Here is a 14,150-nt window from a genome sequence, read left to right as displayed (position 1 = left end):
ACAGTGCTGTCATTTTAAATTGGAACGCTCATTTTGTTAATGCTCAGGCCCATGGAAGAAACAGTTCTAAATGTTTGAAGTACTGGGTCAATGGTAAGCGGCTGTTAAATGCTGGTATTTATCAAAGTAATTGTGCGGAGCCAAGTCAGTGCGCTGTTCAGAGGCAGGATTTCATCATGTGCAGCCCTACCAAGTGAAATGTGCTAACTGGCTTTTTGGATTAAAGGGACAAAAATCTGATCTGATGCCTGGTATCTATCTCATTCAATTCAACAGTGGTGGTGTAAGAGTTAATCATTTAGGAGTGATGGTAAAGGTTGATAATGAAATCATTACAAGTCCTAGACATATAGACTAATGAAACAAACTATATTTGACCATCCTAATATGCAGCCTGAGTGAGCTGCGCATGTTTCTGGGTGTGACTTTGTATGATTTTCTTCTTGGAAAAACCTTGGTGAAAGACTACGGTCCCAGTGCAGGATACTAACAACAAAGTTGAAAACAGTAAAAGAGAAACCAAAGAAAATCAGGAAACAATGATTAGGTGACCAAGTTTAGGTTTTAAAAGATTAAAGATTGTAGGAGGAAGGGAAGTCTGAAGAGGTACAGAGTTCCACAGTATTAAATAAATCTTCATATCTTTTCAGCAATTTTGGCAGAACACACCAGCATGGATTTACAGACAGGCTGTGGACTGACACACACAGTAACATTGTGTGAAGTGGCCTGTCACAAATTGTTGGAGACTAGATTATTTGATATTTGACCAGCTCAATTGGTCTCATTTTTAGCTGATTTTACTCTCTTTTCAGATGTGATAATGAAGATGGTGATTCAGATGGAGAGAATGAGTACAGAAAGAAAGAATGGAATGTGTTTTTTCAGAAACAGATGATGCTGCGGAAGGTAAGATTGATGTGGGAGTGAACTGATTTATGATCAGGTGAGCATTTTGAGCTATTGGGTGGCTCTTAGTAAGAAAGCATTTAGTTGGTGTTACATGGGACTGGGTAAGCACTGAACTCTTCTGTTCTCCTTTGAGCAAACTGCGCCAGCTTTTGTCTGGGCTGTTTGACTGGGAAGGTTTATAACCAGAAACACAACTCCTAGTCAGTGAATGTCTCAATCACTAACTCATGTCTCAGCCTCTTAGCTGTGAAAAGGACATCGTCACAATGGGAAGACTGAAAGGGGATTCTCTAGTTTCTGTGCTTCCTGTGCAAGATGTCTCCTAATCTCTCTCTCTCTATTTTCCATAGAATGGAGAGCCTGAAAAGGATAGCTTTGTACCACCAGGTGAGTGTGCAAGAGTTATGTTTAACATTTATTTGCAAGTTACACTACGTTTTCAATGTAAAAGAGATTCTGCAGCCTTGCACATTGTAATTGACGGCCCCATCCTCAGTGTTGTGATGCTACCAGTATAAGGACTGTAGCTAGGCACTGTCACATAGAGCTACCTGTGTGAAAGCTGATATTCTATTCTCTGATACAATGTGACCAGGGAAAGGAATTCCTGAATGCAAAACTCTTTTGAGTTGAATTTTGAGAAATTCTGTTCTTTCTTAAATAGAATTGCATAGAATTTACAGCACAGAAACAGGCCATTCGGCTCAACAGGTCTTTGCCGGTGTTTATGCTCCACACGAGCCTCTTCCCACCCTACTTTATCTAACCCCATCACCATATCCTTCTATTCGTTTCTCCCTCATGTACTTATATAAAAACAGAAAATGCTGGAAATACTCAGCAGGTCAGGCAGCATCTGTGGAGAGAGAAACAAAGTTAACGTTTTAGGTCGATGACCTTTCGTCAGATCTGGAAGAAGTTAGAGATTTAATAGTTTCTAAGCAAGTACAGAGCCAGGGAAAGGGGGGTTGCAGGAAAGGAAAGAACAAAAGGGAAGGTCTGTGATAGGGTGGAGGGCAGGACTCAGTAAATGACAAAATGGATGATGGTGCAAGGCAAAAGGGGGTAGCAATGGGACAAGTAAAGAAAGAAAAGCTAGGTCTAGAGGAACTGTGAATGGCAACATCAGAACCATTATCAGCACCTGAAATAAATGGGAGCAGTGGTTATGATCTGAAGTTGTTGAAATCAGTGTTGAGTCCGGAAGGTTGTAAAGTGCCTAATCGAAAGTTGAGGTGCTGTTCCTCAAGCTTCTGTTGAGCTTCATTGGAACAGCGTAGGAGGCCGAGGACAGAGAGATCAGAGTGGGAGCGGGACAAAGAATTAAAATGGCAAGCGACCGGAAGCTCAGGGTCATGCTTGCAGACAGAGCGGAGGTGCTCATCAAAGCAATCACCCAATCTGCGTTTGGTCTCCCCAGTGTAGAGCAGACTGTATCATGAGCAGCGAATACAGTTTTACTAAATTGAAAGAAGTACAAGTAAATCGCTGTTTCATCTAGAAAGAGTGTTTGGGGCCCTGGATGGTGAAAGGGCAGGTGTAGCATCTTCTGCGCTTGCATGGGAAGGTGCCGTCGTAAGGGGAGCAGGTGTTGAGGATAATGGAAGAGTGGACCAGGGTGTCGTGGAGGGAATGGTAGCTTTGGAATGCTAGGAAGGGAGGGGAAGATGTTTGGTGGTGGCATCGCGCTGGAGGTAACGGAAATAGCGGAGGATGATCCATTGAATGTGGAGGCTGGTGGGTGGAAGGTGAGGACAAGGGGGATCCTATCGTGGTTCTGGGAGGAAGGGGAAGGGGTATGGGCAGAAGTGCGGAAAACGGGTCGGACACGCTCAACCACAATGAAAGGGAATCCTCGGTTGAGGAAAAAGGAAGACGTATCGGAAGCACTGGCATTGTCAGAACAGATGCGACAGACAGCGAAAATGGGAGAATGGAAGACAGAGTTACAGGAAACTGGGTGGGAGGAAGTATAATCAAGGTAGCTGTGGGAGGCGGTGGGCTTATAGTAGAAATTGGTGGACAGCCTATCCCCAGAAATGGAGATGGAAGGCAAGAGTCGGAGATGAACCTCGTGAAGGCGAGGGAGGGGTGGAAATTGGAAGCAAAGTTGGTGAAATTTTTCTGTTCGGGGTAAGAGCAGAAAGCGGCACCAGCACAGTCATCAATGTACCAGAAAAAGAGGAAAGGGTGGGGACCTGAGTAGGACTGGAACAAAGAATAAAAGGCACGGCGAGAGTGGACCTGAGGGGCCAATAAAAGGAGCGGGGAGAGCGGACCTGAGGGGTGAATAAAAGGAGGGAGGAGAGTGGACCTGAGGGGTGAATAAAAGGAGGGAGGAGAGTGGACCTGAGGGGTGAATAAAAGGAGGGAGGAGAGTGGACCTGAGGGGTGAATAAAAGGAGGGAGGAGAGTGGACCTGAGGGGCGAATAAAAGGAGGGAGGAGAGTGGACCTGAGGGGTGAATAAAAGGAGGGAGGAGAGTGGACCTGAGGGGCGAATAAAAGGAGGGAGGAGAGTGGACCTGAGGGGCGAATAAAAGGAGGGAGGAGAGTGGACCTGAGGGGTGAATAAAAGGAGGGAGGAGAGTGGACCTGAGGGGCGAATAAAAGGAGGGAGGAGAGTGGACCTGAGGGGCGAATAAAAGGAGTGGGGAGAGTGGCCCTGAGGGGTGAATAAAAGGAGGGAGGAGAGTGGCCCTGAGGGGTGAATAAAAGGAGGGAGGAGAGGTGACCTGAGGGGTGAATAAAAGGAGGGAGGAGAGTGGACCTGAGGGGTGAATAAATGGAGGGAGGAGAGTGGACCTGAGGGGTGAATAAATGGAGGGAGGAGAGTGGACCTGAGGGGTGAATAAAAGGAGGGAGGAGAGTGGAACTGAGGGGTGAATAAAAGGAGGGAGGAGAGTGGACCTGAGGGGTGAATAAAAGGAGGGAGGAGAGGGGACCTGAAGGGTGAATAAAAGGAGGGAGGAGAGTGGACCTGAGGGGTGAATAAAAGGAGGGAGGAGAGTGGAACTGAGGGGTGAATAAAAGGAGGGAGGAGAGTGGACCTCAGGGTGAATAAAAGGAGGGAGGAGAGTGGACCTGAGGGGTGAATAAAAGGAGGGAGGAGAGTGGACCTGAGGGGTGAATAAAAGGAGGGAGGAGAGTGGACCTGAGGGGTGAATAAAAGGAGGGAGGAGAGTGGACATGAGGGGTGAAGTCAAAAAAAAAATCAAGGAAGGACAAAAAGTGATGTCATAGAGGAGCGCCCGAGAGTAAGTCAGTTTAAGTATTTAGCTTATTGTTAAGTGTTTTAGTGGTTATTGTGTTTACTAATTATTGTGTTTAGTAGGTTAGTGTTTTTATTGTTAGTTAAAAAGCCTTAAAATTACAGTTTAAAAAGTGTGGGAAACTAGTTTAAAGTAGAAAATTAATTTAAAAAAAATAAACCAAATCAATTAATTACATAAAAAATTTGATTAATTAAATATATAAATCAAGGTTAGATAGTGATGGCAGGGCAGGTGGTGTGTCGTAACTGCAGCATGTGGGAGTTTGTGGAGACCAGTGAGATCCCGAGCAACTACATCTGCAGTGTCTGCAATTCGAGGAACTTCGGCTCAGAGTTGTTGAGCTGGAATCCGAGCTGCAGACACTGCAATGCATCAGGGAGGGGGAGAGTTATCTGGACACTTTGATCCAGGAGGCAGTCACACCCCTTAAGTTAAGTAGTAGTTTAGATTTGGTCAGTGGTCAGGGACAGCAGGATGTGACTGCGAGTCAGGCAGGTATGGGGACCTAGGATACAGTGAATGAGGAGCCTCAGTCTTTGACCTTGTCCAACAGGTAAGAAGTACTTGCTACCTGTATGGATGAGAAACAAGGACTGCAGGGAGGATGGGCAATTTGACCACGGCACCATGGTACAGGAGGCCATTCAAGTGGGGGGCGTAAAAAGGAATGTGGTAGTGGTAGGGGATAGTATAGTCAGGATGATAGATACTGTTCTCTGCAGCCGTGAGCGGGAGTCCCAAAGGCTGTGTTGCCTGCCCGGTGCCAGGGTTAAGGATATCTCCCCATGGTGGGAGAAGAACATGAAGCAGGAGGGGAAGGATCCAGTTGTGGTCCACGTAGGAACCAATGCCATAGGTCGAACTAAGAATGAGGTTCTGCTGAGGGAGTTTGAGGAGCTAGGGTCTAAATTAATAAGCAGACCCAGCGACAATGAAGGAACGGTGATATAGTTCCAAGTCGGGATGGTGTGTGACTTGGAGGGGAACATGCAGGTGGTGGTGTTCCCATGTGCCTGCTGCTCTTGTCCTTTTAGGTGGTAGAGATTGCGGGTTTGGGAGGTGCTGTCAAAGAAGCCTTGGCGAGTTGCTGGAGTGCAGAGTGGATGGTACACCACTGCAGCCACGGTGCGCCGGTGGTGAAGGGAGTGAATGTTTAGGGTGGTGGATGGTGTGCCAATCAAGCAGGCTGCTTTGTCCTGGATGGTGATGAGCTTCTTGAGTGTTGTTGGAGCTGCACTCATCCAGGCAAGTGGAGAGTATTCCATCACACTCCTGGCCTGTGCCTTGTAGATGGTGGAAAGGCTTTGGGGAGTCAGGAGGTGAGTCACTCGCTGCAGAATACCCAGCCTCTGACCTGCTCTTGCAGCCACAGTATTTATGTGGCTGGTCCAGTTAAGTTTCTGGTCAATGGTGACCCCCAGGATGTTGATGGTGGGGGATTTGGTGATGGTAATGCCATTGAATGTCAAGGGGAAGTGGTTAGACTCTTGGAGATGGTCATTGCCTGGCACTTGTCTGGCGCGAATGTTACTGAGCCACGCATAAATTGGCATAGGGTCAAACAGATCAGAGTGTTAAATGACTGAGTGGTGTGGGAGACAGGGGTTTCAATTCATGGGGCACTGGCACCAGTACTGGGGAAAGAGGGAGCTGTTCCGTCGGGACGGGCTCCATTTAAACCGGGCTAGGACCAGTTTCCTGGCGAATTGAATAATTAGGGTAGTAGATAGGGCTTTAAACTAAAAAGGAGGCTGTGGGGTTCAGGTAAGGGTAAATTTATAAATCTAAAGAGAAAAGTCAAGGCCACAGAGCAGTGTAGCGATTTGGATAAAGATAAACAGACTCTGACAGGAAGGGACAGAGAGTTCAACGGTAACAGTGCATCAGTGAGCAAGGTCAAATCAGGGAAAAATAGTAAAAAGTTAAAATTAATGCCACAGAGAAAATGGGTTTGATCTCGTAGCCATTACTGAGACGTGGTTGCAAGGTGACCAAGGTTGGGAACGAAATATTCCAGATTGACTTTTGGAAAAGATAGGCAAAATGGAAAAGGTGGCCCTGATAATAAAGGATGAGATAAGGAAAGTAGTGAGAAAGGATCTTGGCTCGGACGATCAGGAAGTAGAATCTATATGGGTGGAAATAAGAAATAACAAGGGGCAGAAAACACTGGGAGTAGTTTATAGGCCCCCTAATAGTAGTTATTACTGTTGACAGGGTATAAATCAGGAAATTAGAGGAACTTGTAATATAAGAGAATAGATAAAGGAAATGCAGTGAATAAAGTGTTGATGGAATTTCAAAAGGCATTGCATAAGCGAGCACAGAGGAGGATTCTTCATCAAATGAAGGTACATGGTATTAAAGCGAATGTGGAATAGGAATTTGGATGAAAGAGATAAAACAGAGAATAATAGTTAATGAAGGTTTCTGGAGGGATGGAAACAGTGGAGACCCCAGGGGCCAGTTTTAATTATCATTCTCTCCTCTAAAAATAAAAATATCTATTTGAAATATAATAAAAACAGCCAATCCTCTCCCCTCCAAAATAAACAGAATAATGACCCTCAAACTCCTCCCCACAAAGCAGGATTTCAGCCCTCAACCCAGCCCACTGGAGCAAGATGTAGACTTTCAGCCCGCTCTTCCCTGCCATGTGCAAGATTTTGACGACCTCCTTCTACCCCTTCCCTCATTCCAACCCATCACTAGTTGCCATTGCCCCTCACAGGCTATCCCTACCCCATTTAAATTCCCCTGTTATAGTAATGCCCCCCCACAAATGTATCTCCCATTCACAGCAACCCTCTTTTACCACATTGGCTATTTTCGTACTCCCCGAAGGCTGGATATTCCATGCCTCAATACCGCAACTCCGCTGCTCTGAATTTCCCTTCCTCAGCTCTCCCTCCTTATCCCCTCTCGTTTTCTTTCTCTCCCCTTCCCCTTCCGTTCCTCTCCCCCCTCCCTCTTTCCCTTTATCCCCCCCCCCCAGCTCCTTTCTCTTTCCCTTTATTCCCCCCCAGCTCCTTTCTCCTCCCTCCCCCCCCAGCTCCCTCCTTCTCCTCCCCCCCCCCCAGCTCCCTCCTTCTCCTCCCCCCCCCCCCCAGCTCCCTCCTTTCTCCTCACCCCCCCCAGCTCCCTCCTTCTCCTCCCCCCGCCCCCCCAGCTCCCTCCTTCTCCTCCCCCCCCCCCCCCCAGCTCCCTCCTTCTCCTCCCCCCCCCCCCAGCTCCCTCCTTCTCCTCCCCCCCCCCCAGCTCCCTCCTTCTCCTCCCCCCCCCCAGCTCCCTCCTTCTCCTCCCCCCCCCCCCAGCTCCTCCTTCTCCTCCCCCCCCCCCCCCCAGCTCCCTCCTTCTCCTCCCCCCCCCCCCCCAGCTCCCTCCTTTCTCCTCCCCCCCCCCCCCCCCCCCCAGCTCCCTCCTTCTCCTCCCCCCCCCCCCCCCCAGCTCCCTCCTTCTCCTCCCCCCCAGCTCTCTTCCCCTTCCCCCACCAGCTCTCTTCCCCTTCCCCCCCCAGCTCTCTTCCCCTTCCCAGCTCTCATCCCTGTTCCCCTTCCCCAGCTCTCTTCCCCCTTCCCCCCCCCAGCTCTCTTCCCCTCCCCCCCCCAGCTCTCTTCCCCCCCCCCCCCCAGCTCTCTTCCCCTCCCCCCCCCAGCTCTCTTCCCCTCCCCCCCCCCAGCTCTCTTCCCCTCCCCCCCCCAGCTCTCTTCCCCCTCCCCCCCCAGCTCTCTTCCCCTCCCCCCCCCAGCTCTCTTCCCCTCCCCCCCCCAGCTCTCTTCCCCTCCCCCCCCCCAGCTCTCTTCCCCTCCCCCCCCAGCTCTCTTCCCCTCCCCCCCCCAGCTCTCTTCCCCTCCCCCCCCCAGCTCTCTTCCCCTCCCCCCCCAGCTCTTCTTCCCCTCCCCCCCCAGCTCTCTTCCCCTCCCCCCCCCCAGCTCTCTTCCCCTTCCCCCCCCCCAGCTCTCTCCCCTTCCCCCCCCCCAGCTCTCTTCCCCCTCCCCCCCCAGCTCTCTTCCCCTTCCCCCCCCCCCCAGCCTCTCCTTCCCCTTCCCCCCCCCCCCCAGCTCTCTTCCCTTCCCCCCCCCCCAGCTCTCTTCCCCTTCCCCCCCCCCCCAGCTCTCTTCCCCTTCCCCCCCCCCAGCTCTCTTCCCCTTCCCCCCCCCAGCTCTCTTCCCCTTCCCCCCCCCAGCTCTCTTCCCTCCCCCCCCCCCCAGCTCTCTTCCCCTTCCCACCCCCCCAGCTCTCTTCCCCTTCCCCCCCCCCCCAGCTCTCTTCCCCTTCCCCCCCCCAGCTCTCTTCCCCTTCCCCCCCCCAGCTCTCTTCCCCTTCCCCCCCCCCAGCTCTCTTCCCCTTCCCCCCCCCCAGCTCTCTTCCCCTTCCCCCCCCCCAGCTCTCTTCCCCTTCCCCCCCCCTAGCTCTCTTCCCCCTCCCCCCCCAGCTCTCTTCCCCTTCCCCCCCCCAGCTCTCTTCCCCTTCCCCCCCCCAGCTCTCTTCCCCTTCCCCCCCCGCTCTCTTCTCTTCCTCTTCCCCCCCCCCAGCTCTCTTCCTCTTCCCCCCCCCCCAGCTCTCTTCCTCTTCCCCCCCCCCAGCTCTCTTCCTCTTCCCCCCCCCCCAGCTCTCTTCCTCTTCCCCCCCCCCCAGCTCTCTTCCTCTTCCCCCCTCCCCAGCTCTCTTCCCCCCCCCCCAGCTCTCTTCCCCCCCCCCAGCTCTCTTCCCCCCCCCCCAGCTCTCTTCCCCCCCCCCCAGCTCTCTTCCCCCCCCCCCCCAGCTCTCTTCCCCCCCCCCCCAGCTCTCTTCCCCCCCCCCAGCTCTCTTTCCCCCCCCCCCCCAGCTCTCTTCCCCCCCCCCAGCTCTCTTCCCCCCCCCAGCTCTCTTCCCCCCCCCCAGCTCTCTTCCCCCCCCAGCTCTCTTCCCCCCCCCAGCTCTCTTCCCCCCCCAGCTCTCCTTCCCCCCCCCCAGCTCTCTTCCCCCCCCCAGCTCTCTTCCCCCCCCCCAGCTCTCTTCCCCCCCCCAGCTCTCTTCCCCCCCCCCAGCTCTCTTCCCCCCCCCCCAGCTCTCTTCCCCCCCCAGCTCTCTTCCCCCCCCCAGCTCTCTTCCCCCCCAGCTCTCTTCCCCCCCCCAGCTCTCTTCCCCCCCCCCAGCTCTCTTCCCCCCCCAGCTCTCTTCACCCCCCCCCAGCTCTCTTCCCCCCCCCCCAGCTCTCTTCCCCCCCCCAGCTCTCTTCCCCCCCCCAGCTCTCTTCCCCCCCCCAGCTCTCTTCCCCCCCCAGCTCTCTTCCCACCCCCAGCTCTCTTCCCCCCCCTCCTAGCTCTCTTCCCCCCCCCCTAGCTCTCTTCCCCCCCCCCCAGCTCTCTCCCCCCCCCCCCCCAGCTCTCCCCCCCCCCCCAGCTCTCTCCCCCCCCCCCACAGCTCTCTCCCCCCCCAGCTCTCTCTCCCCCCCCCCCAGCTCTCTCCCCCCCCCCCAGCTCTCTCCCCCCCCCCCAGCTCTCTCCCCCCCCCCAGCTCTCTTCCCCTTCCCCCCCCGCCTCTCTTCCCCTTCCCCCCCCCAGCTCTCTTCCCCTTCCCCCCCCAGCTCTCTTCCCCTCCCCCCCCCCCCCAGCTCTCTTCCCCTTCCCACCCCCCCCAGCTCTCTTCCCCTTCCCCCCCCCCCAGCTCTCTTCCCTTCCCCCCCCCCAGCTCTCTTCCCCTTCCCCCCCCCCAGCTCTCTTCCCCTTCCCCCCCCAGCTCTCTTCCCCTTCCCCCCCCAGCTCTCTTCCCCTCCCCCCCCCCCAGCTCTCTTCCCCTTCCCACCCCCCCAGCTCTCTTCCCCCTTCCCCCCCCCCCCCCCCAGCTCTCTTCCCCTTCCCCCCCCCAGCTCTCTTCCCCTTCCCCCCCCCCAGCTCTCTTCCCCTTCCCCCCCCCCAGCTCTCTTCCCCTTCCCCCCCCCCCCAGCTCTCTTCCCCTTCCCCCCCCCAGCTCTCTCTTCCCCTTCCCCCCCCCTAGCTCTCTTCCCTTCCCCCCCCCAGCTCTCTTCCCCTCCCCCCCCAGCTCTCTTCCCCTCCCCCCCCCAGCTCTCTTCCCCTTCCCCCCCCCAGCTCTCTTCCCCTTCCCCCCCCCAGCTCTCTTCCCCTTCCCCCCCCCCAGCTCTCTTCCTCTTCCCCCCCCAGCTCTCTTCCTCTTCCCCCCCCCCAGCTCTCTTCCTCTTCCCCCCCCCAGCTCTCTTCCTCTTCCCCCCCCCCCAGCTCTCTTCCTCTTCCCCCCCCCCCAGCTCTCTTCCTCTTCCCCCCCTCCCAGCTCTCTTCCCCCCCCCCCAGCTCTCTTCCCCCCCCCCCCAGCTCTCTTCCCCCCCCCCAGCTCTCTTCCCCCCCCCCCAGCTCTCTTCCCCCCCCTTCCCCCCCCCAGCTCTCTTCCCCCCCCCCCCAGCTCTCTTCCCCCCCCCCCCCAGCTCTCTTCCCCCCCCCCCAGCTCTCTTCTTCCCCCCCCCCCAGCTCTCTTTCCCCCCCCCCCAGCTCTCTTCCCCCCCCCCCCCCCAGCTCTCTTCCCCCCCCCCCCCAGCTCTCTTCCCCCCCCAGCTCTCTTTCCCCCCCCCCAGCTCTCTTCCCCCCCCCAGCTCTCTCCCCCCCCAGCTCTCTTCCCCCCCCCCAGCTCTCTTCCCCCCCCCAGCTCTCTTCCCCCCCCCAGCTCTCTTCCCCCCCCAGCTCTCTTCCCCCCCCCAGCTCTCTTCCCCCCCCCCAGCTCTCTTCCCCCCCCAGCTCTCTTCCCCCCCCCAGCTCTCTTCCCCCCCCCCAGCTCTCTTCCCCCCCCCAGCTCTCTTCCCCCACCCAGCTCTCTTCCCCCCCCAGCTCTCTTCCCCCCCCCAGCTCTCTTCCCCCCCCCCAGCTCTCTTCCCCCCCCCAGCTCTCTTCCCCCCCCCAGCTCTCTTCCCCCCCCCCAGCTCTCTTCCCCCCCCCAGCTCTCTTCCCCCCCCAGCTCTCTTCCCCCCCCCAGCTCTCTTCCCCCCCCCCAGCTCTCTTCCCCCCCCTCCTAGCTCTCTTCCCCCCCCTCCTAGCTCTCTTCCCCCCCCCCCTAGCTCTCTTCCCCCCCCCCCAGCTCTCTCCCCCCCCCCCCCAGCTCTCCCCCCCCCCCCAGCTCTCTCCCCCCCCCCCCCCCAGCTCTCTCCCCCCCCCCAGCTCTCTCCCCCCCCCCAGCTCTCTCCCCCCCCCCAGCTCTCTCCCCCCCCCCCAGCTCTCTCCCCCCCCCCCCCCAGCTCTCTCCCCCCCCCCAGCTCTCTCCCCCCCCCCCAGCTCTCTCCCCCCCCCCCAGCTCTCTTCCCCCCCCCCCCAGCTCTCTTCCCTCCCCCAGCTTTCTTCCCCTCCCCCAGCTCTCTCCCCTCCCCCAGCTCTCTTCCCCTCCCCCAGCTCTCTTCCCCTCCCCAGCTCTCTTCCCCCCCCCCCAGCTCTCTTCCCCCCCCCCCCAGCTCTCTTCCCCCCCCCAGCTCTCTTCCCCCCCCCCCAGCTCTCTTCCCCCCCCAGCTCTCTTCCCCCCCCAGCTCTCTTCCCCCCCCCCAGCTCTCTTCCCCCCCCAGCTCTCTTCCCCCCCAGCTCTCTTCCCCCCCCAGCTCTCTTCCCCCCCCCAGCTCTCTCCCCCCCCAGCTCTCTTCCCCCCCCCAGCTCTCTTCCCCCCCCAGCTCTCTCCCCCCCCCAGCTCTCTTCCCCCCCCCAGCTCTCTTCCCCCCCCCAGCTCTCTTCCCCCCCCCAGCTCTCTTCCCCCCCCCAGCTCTCTTCCCCCCCCCAGCTCTCTTCCCCCCCCCAGCTCTCTTCCCCCCCCCAGCTCTCTTCCCCCCCCCAGCTCTCTTCCCCCCCCAGCTCTCTTCCCCCCCCCCCAGCTCTCTTCCCCCCCCCCCCAGCTCTCTTCCCCCCCCCCCCAGCTCTCTTCCCCTTCCCCCCCCCAGCTCTCTTCCCCTTCCCCCCCCCAGCTCTCTTCCCCTTCCCCCCCCCAGCTCTCTTCCCCTTCCCCCCCCCAGCTCTCTTCCCCTTCCCCCCCCAGCTCTCTTCCCCTTTCCCCCCCCTCGCTCTCTTCCCCTTCCCCCCCCCAGCTCTCTTCCCCTTCCCCCCCCCAGCTCTCTTCCCCTTCCCCCCCCCCAGCTCTCTTCCCCTTCCCCCCCCCAGCTCTCTTCCCCTTCCCCCCCCCCCAGCTCTCTTCCCCTTCCCCCCCCCAGCTCTCTTCCCCTTCCCCCCCCCCAGCTCTCTTCCCCTTCCCCCCCCAGCTCTCTTCCCCTTCCCCCCCCAGCTCTCTTCCCCTTCCCCCCCCCCCAGCTCTCTTCCCCTTCCCCCCCCAGCTCTCTTCCCCTTCCCCCCCCCAGCTCTCTTCCCCTTCCCCCTTTCTCCCCTCTCCACAGCCCCACATTGTCCCTCTTATTCTCTACCCTCTAACCCTGCTTGACCTGAAATTTTCAAACTGTTTGTGACTCCCAGAATGCCACGTCACAGGAGACTGACTAGTGTGTAATTTTTTTTAATAGAAACTGATGTGGACTTGGGGAAAGCAGGCAAAATATCAACATTTAGAGACAAAAATAGGGAGGATGGTTAACTGAACAGAACTGTAAGCTGCTTCAGGAGGATATAGACTGGCTAGGAGATTGGGAAGTTATCAGGTAAAATTTGATCTGGAGCAGGTGAGACGCTTCATTTTAGCAGAAAGAATAAGAGGAGAAAATATGTGAATAAATGGTGAAACTTTAAAATGAGCAGAAGAGCAAAGAGAGTTCCAGGTTCAGATGTGTAAATTTTTAAAAGATGTAAAAACAATAAATGGGATCCTAGGTTTTATAAATAGTGGCATTAGGTACAAAAGCAAAGAGGTTTGTACAACGATTTGTACCTGTACAAATAGTTGGTTTAATTGCAGTAAGAATATTGTGGTCAGTTTTGCTCGTCTTCACTTTAGGAAGGATATCAAGGCCATGAAAGAGAGATGACAGCAGGGATGAGTAGCTTTAGCTATAGGGAGAGTGTTATAAATTTGAGTCTGCCATACATACCTTCTTGGGTTCTCCCGTAGGCAGTCTGGACATCTTACTTTTATGGGAGTTAACTACTTGTACAATGGGGGTGTAACAGTAGCATCCCCTTGTGACCTGAATGAAATATTCATGTCTTTTGCACGGTCATTTCACCAAAGGTGGACCGAGCAAACACTTGGTGAGACGAAGCCAGATATGAATTGTTAAGCTGCTTTATTTCACAGTAAGCTGAATGTACAGAACAGCAATATGATTGATTTAATCTGTACAACGTATCTTTGCGTAGTTTATCAAAATAAAGAACATATCACACTTCCCCATATTAGTCTTGCTTGACTTAAACAATATGGCTTCTAACTGACCTCAAGCACTTCTAACTTCCCAGGCTGTGTGAAAGCTCTCTCAGCTTTCTCTTCAACAAACCTAACTGTCTTTGCAACCTTCCTATTTCAAAAGCCTTCACCGCATGTGTCTGTTTTTGTATTTTATCTCTCGCTGCTTGCAGCCAGAAAAGGAAGGCCCGTTGACCACCTGGATGTGCATCGTTTATCGATTACCGAATTGCACTTTATCTACAATCAACAATCTACGAGGAAACATCAAAGCACCTTAACTACCTATCGTCTCATTCGCATGAATACACTATTCTTTAAAGCAATTCTTTTTCCAAATCTTTTCTGTGGAAAAATGGTCAAACAGTCCCAAATGTGACAGGAAGATTGATGGGACAAAGGCAGAGAAAGGAGACTAAATGGTTAGCTCTTTCAGAGAGCAGGCACACAGGCACAATGGGCTGAATGTCCTCCTCCTATACTATAAACTTCTGATTCTATGGTCTTGATATCGAGAGCTCACTGCTCTGTCAGCTCGAGGGCTTGGTGAATGTGAAAATTAATATTATATTCTCTGCTTCTTTCTGTTAAGATCCTGACTGCCCCCTCCGAGATGCAGCCAATCGGAAAATACCCAAGCTCTCTGTCAAGG

The 14,150-nt window shown here is 55.5% G+C and overlaps 1 protein-coding gene across 4 annotated transcripts in view; it reads left to right on the top strand.

Moving 5' to 3' along the window:
* Nucleotides 1-14,150, top strand: part of recql5 (RecQ helicase-like 5) — a 112,842-nt gene that overhangs the window by 80,157 nt on the left and 18,535 nt on the right. For all 4 annotated transcript variants that reach the window (XM_068004386.1, XM_068004387.1, XM_068004390.1 and 1 more), the window contains 3 exons: nucleotides 816-909; nucleotides 1,263-1,299; nucleotides 14,091-14,149. In XM_068004386.1, the coding sequence (XP_067860487.1) occupies nucleotides 816-909; nucleotides 1,263-1,299; nucleotides 14,091-14,149 (190 nt within the window). The remainder of the gene's footprint in view (nucleotides 1-815; nucleotides 910-1,262; nucleotides 1,300-14,090; nucleotide 14,150) is intronic.

The sequence above is a fragment of the Heptranchias perlo genome, chromosome 23, assembly GCF_035084215.1.
Source record: "Heptranchias perlo isolate sHepPer1 chromosome 23, sHepPer1.hap1, whole genome shotgun sequence".
NCBI classification, from domain to species: domain Eukaryota; kingdom Metazoa; phylum Chordata; class Chondrichthyes; order Hexanchiformes; family Hexanchidae; genus Heptranchias; species Heptranchias perlo.
The sequence above is the reverse complement of the archived record's forward strand: the minus strand, read 5'-3'. Positions and strand labels throughout refer to the sequence as shown.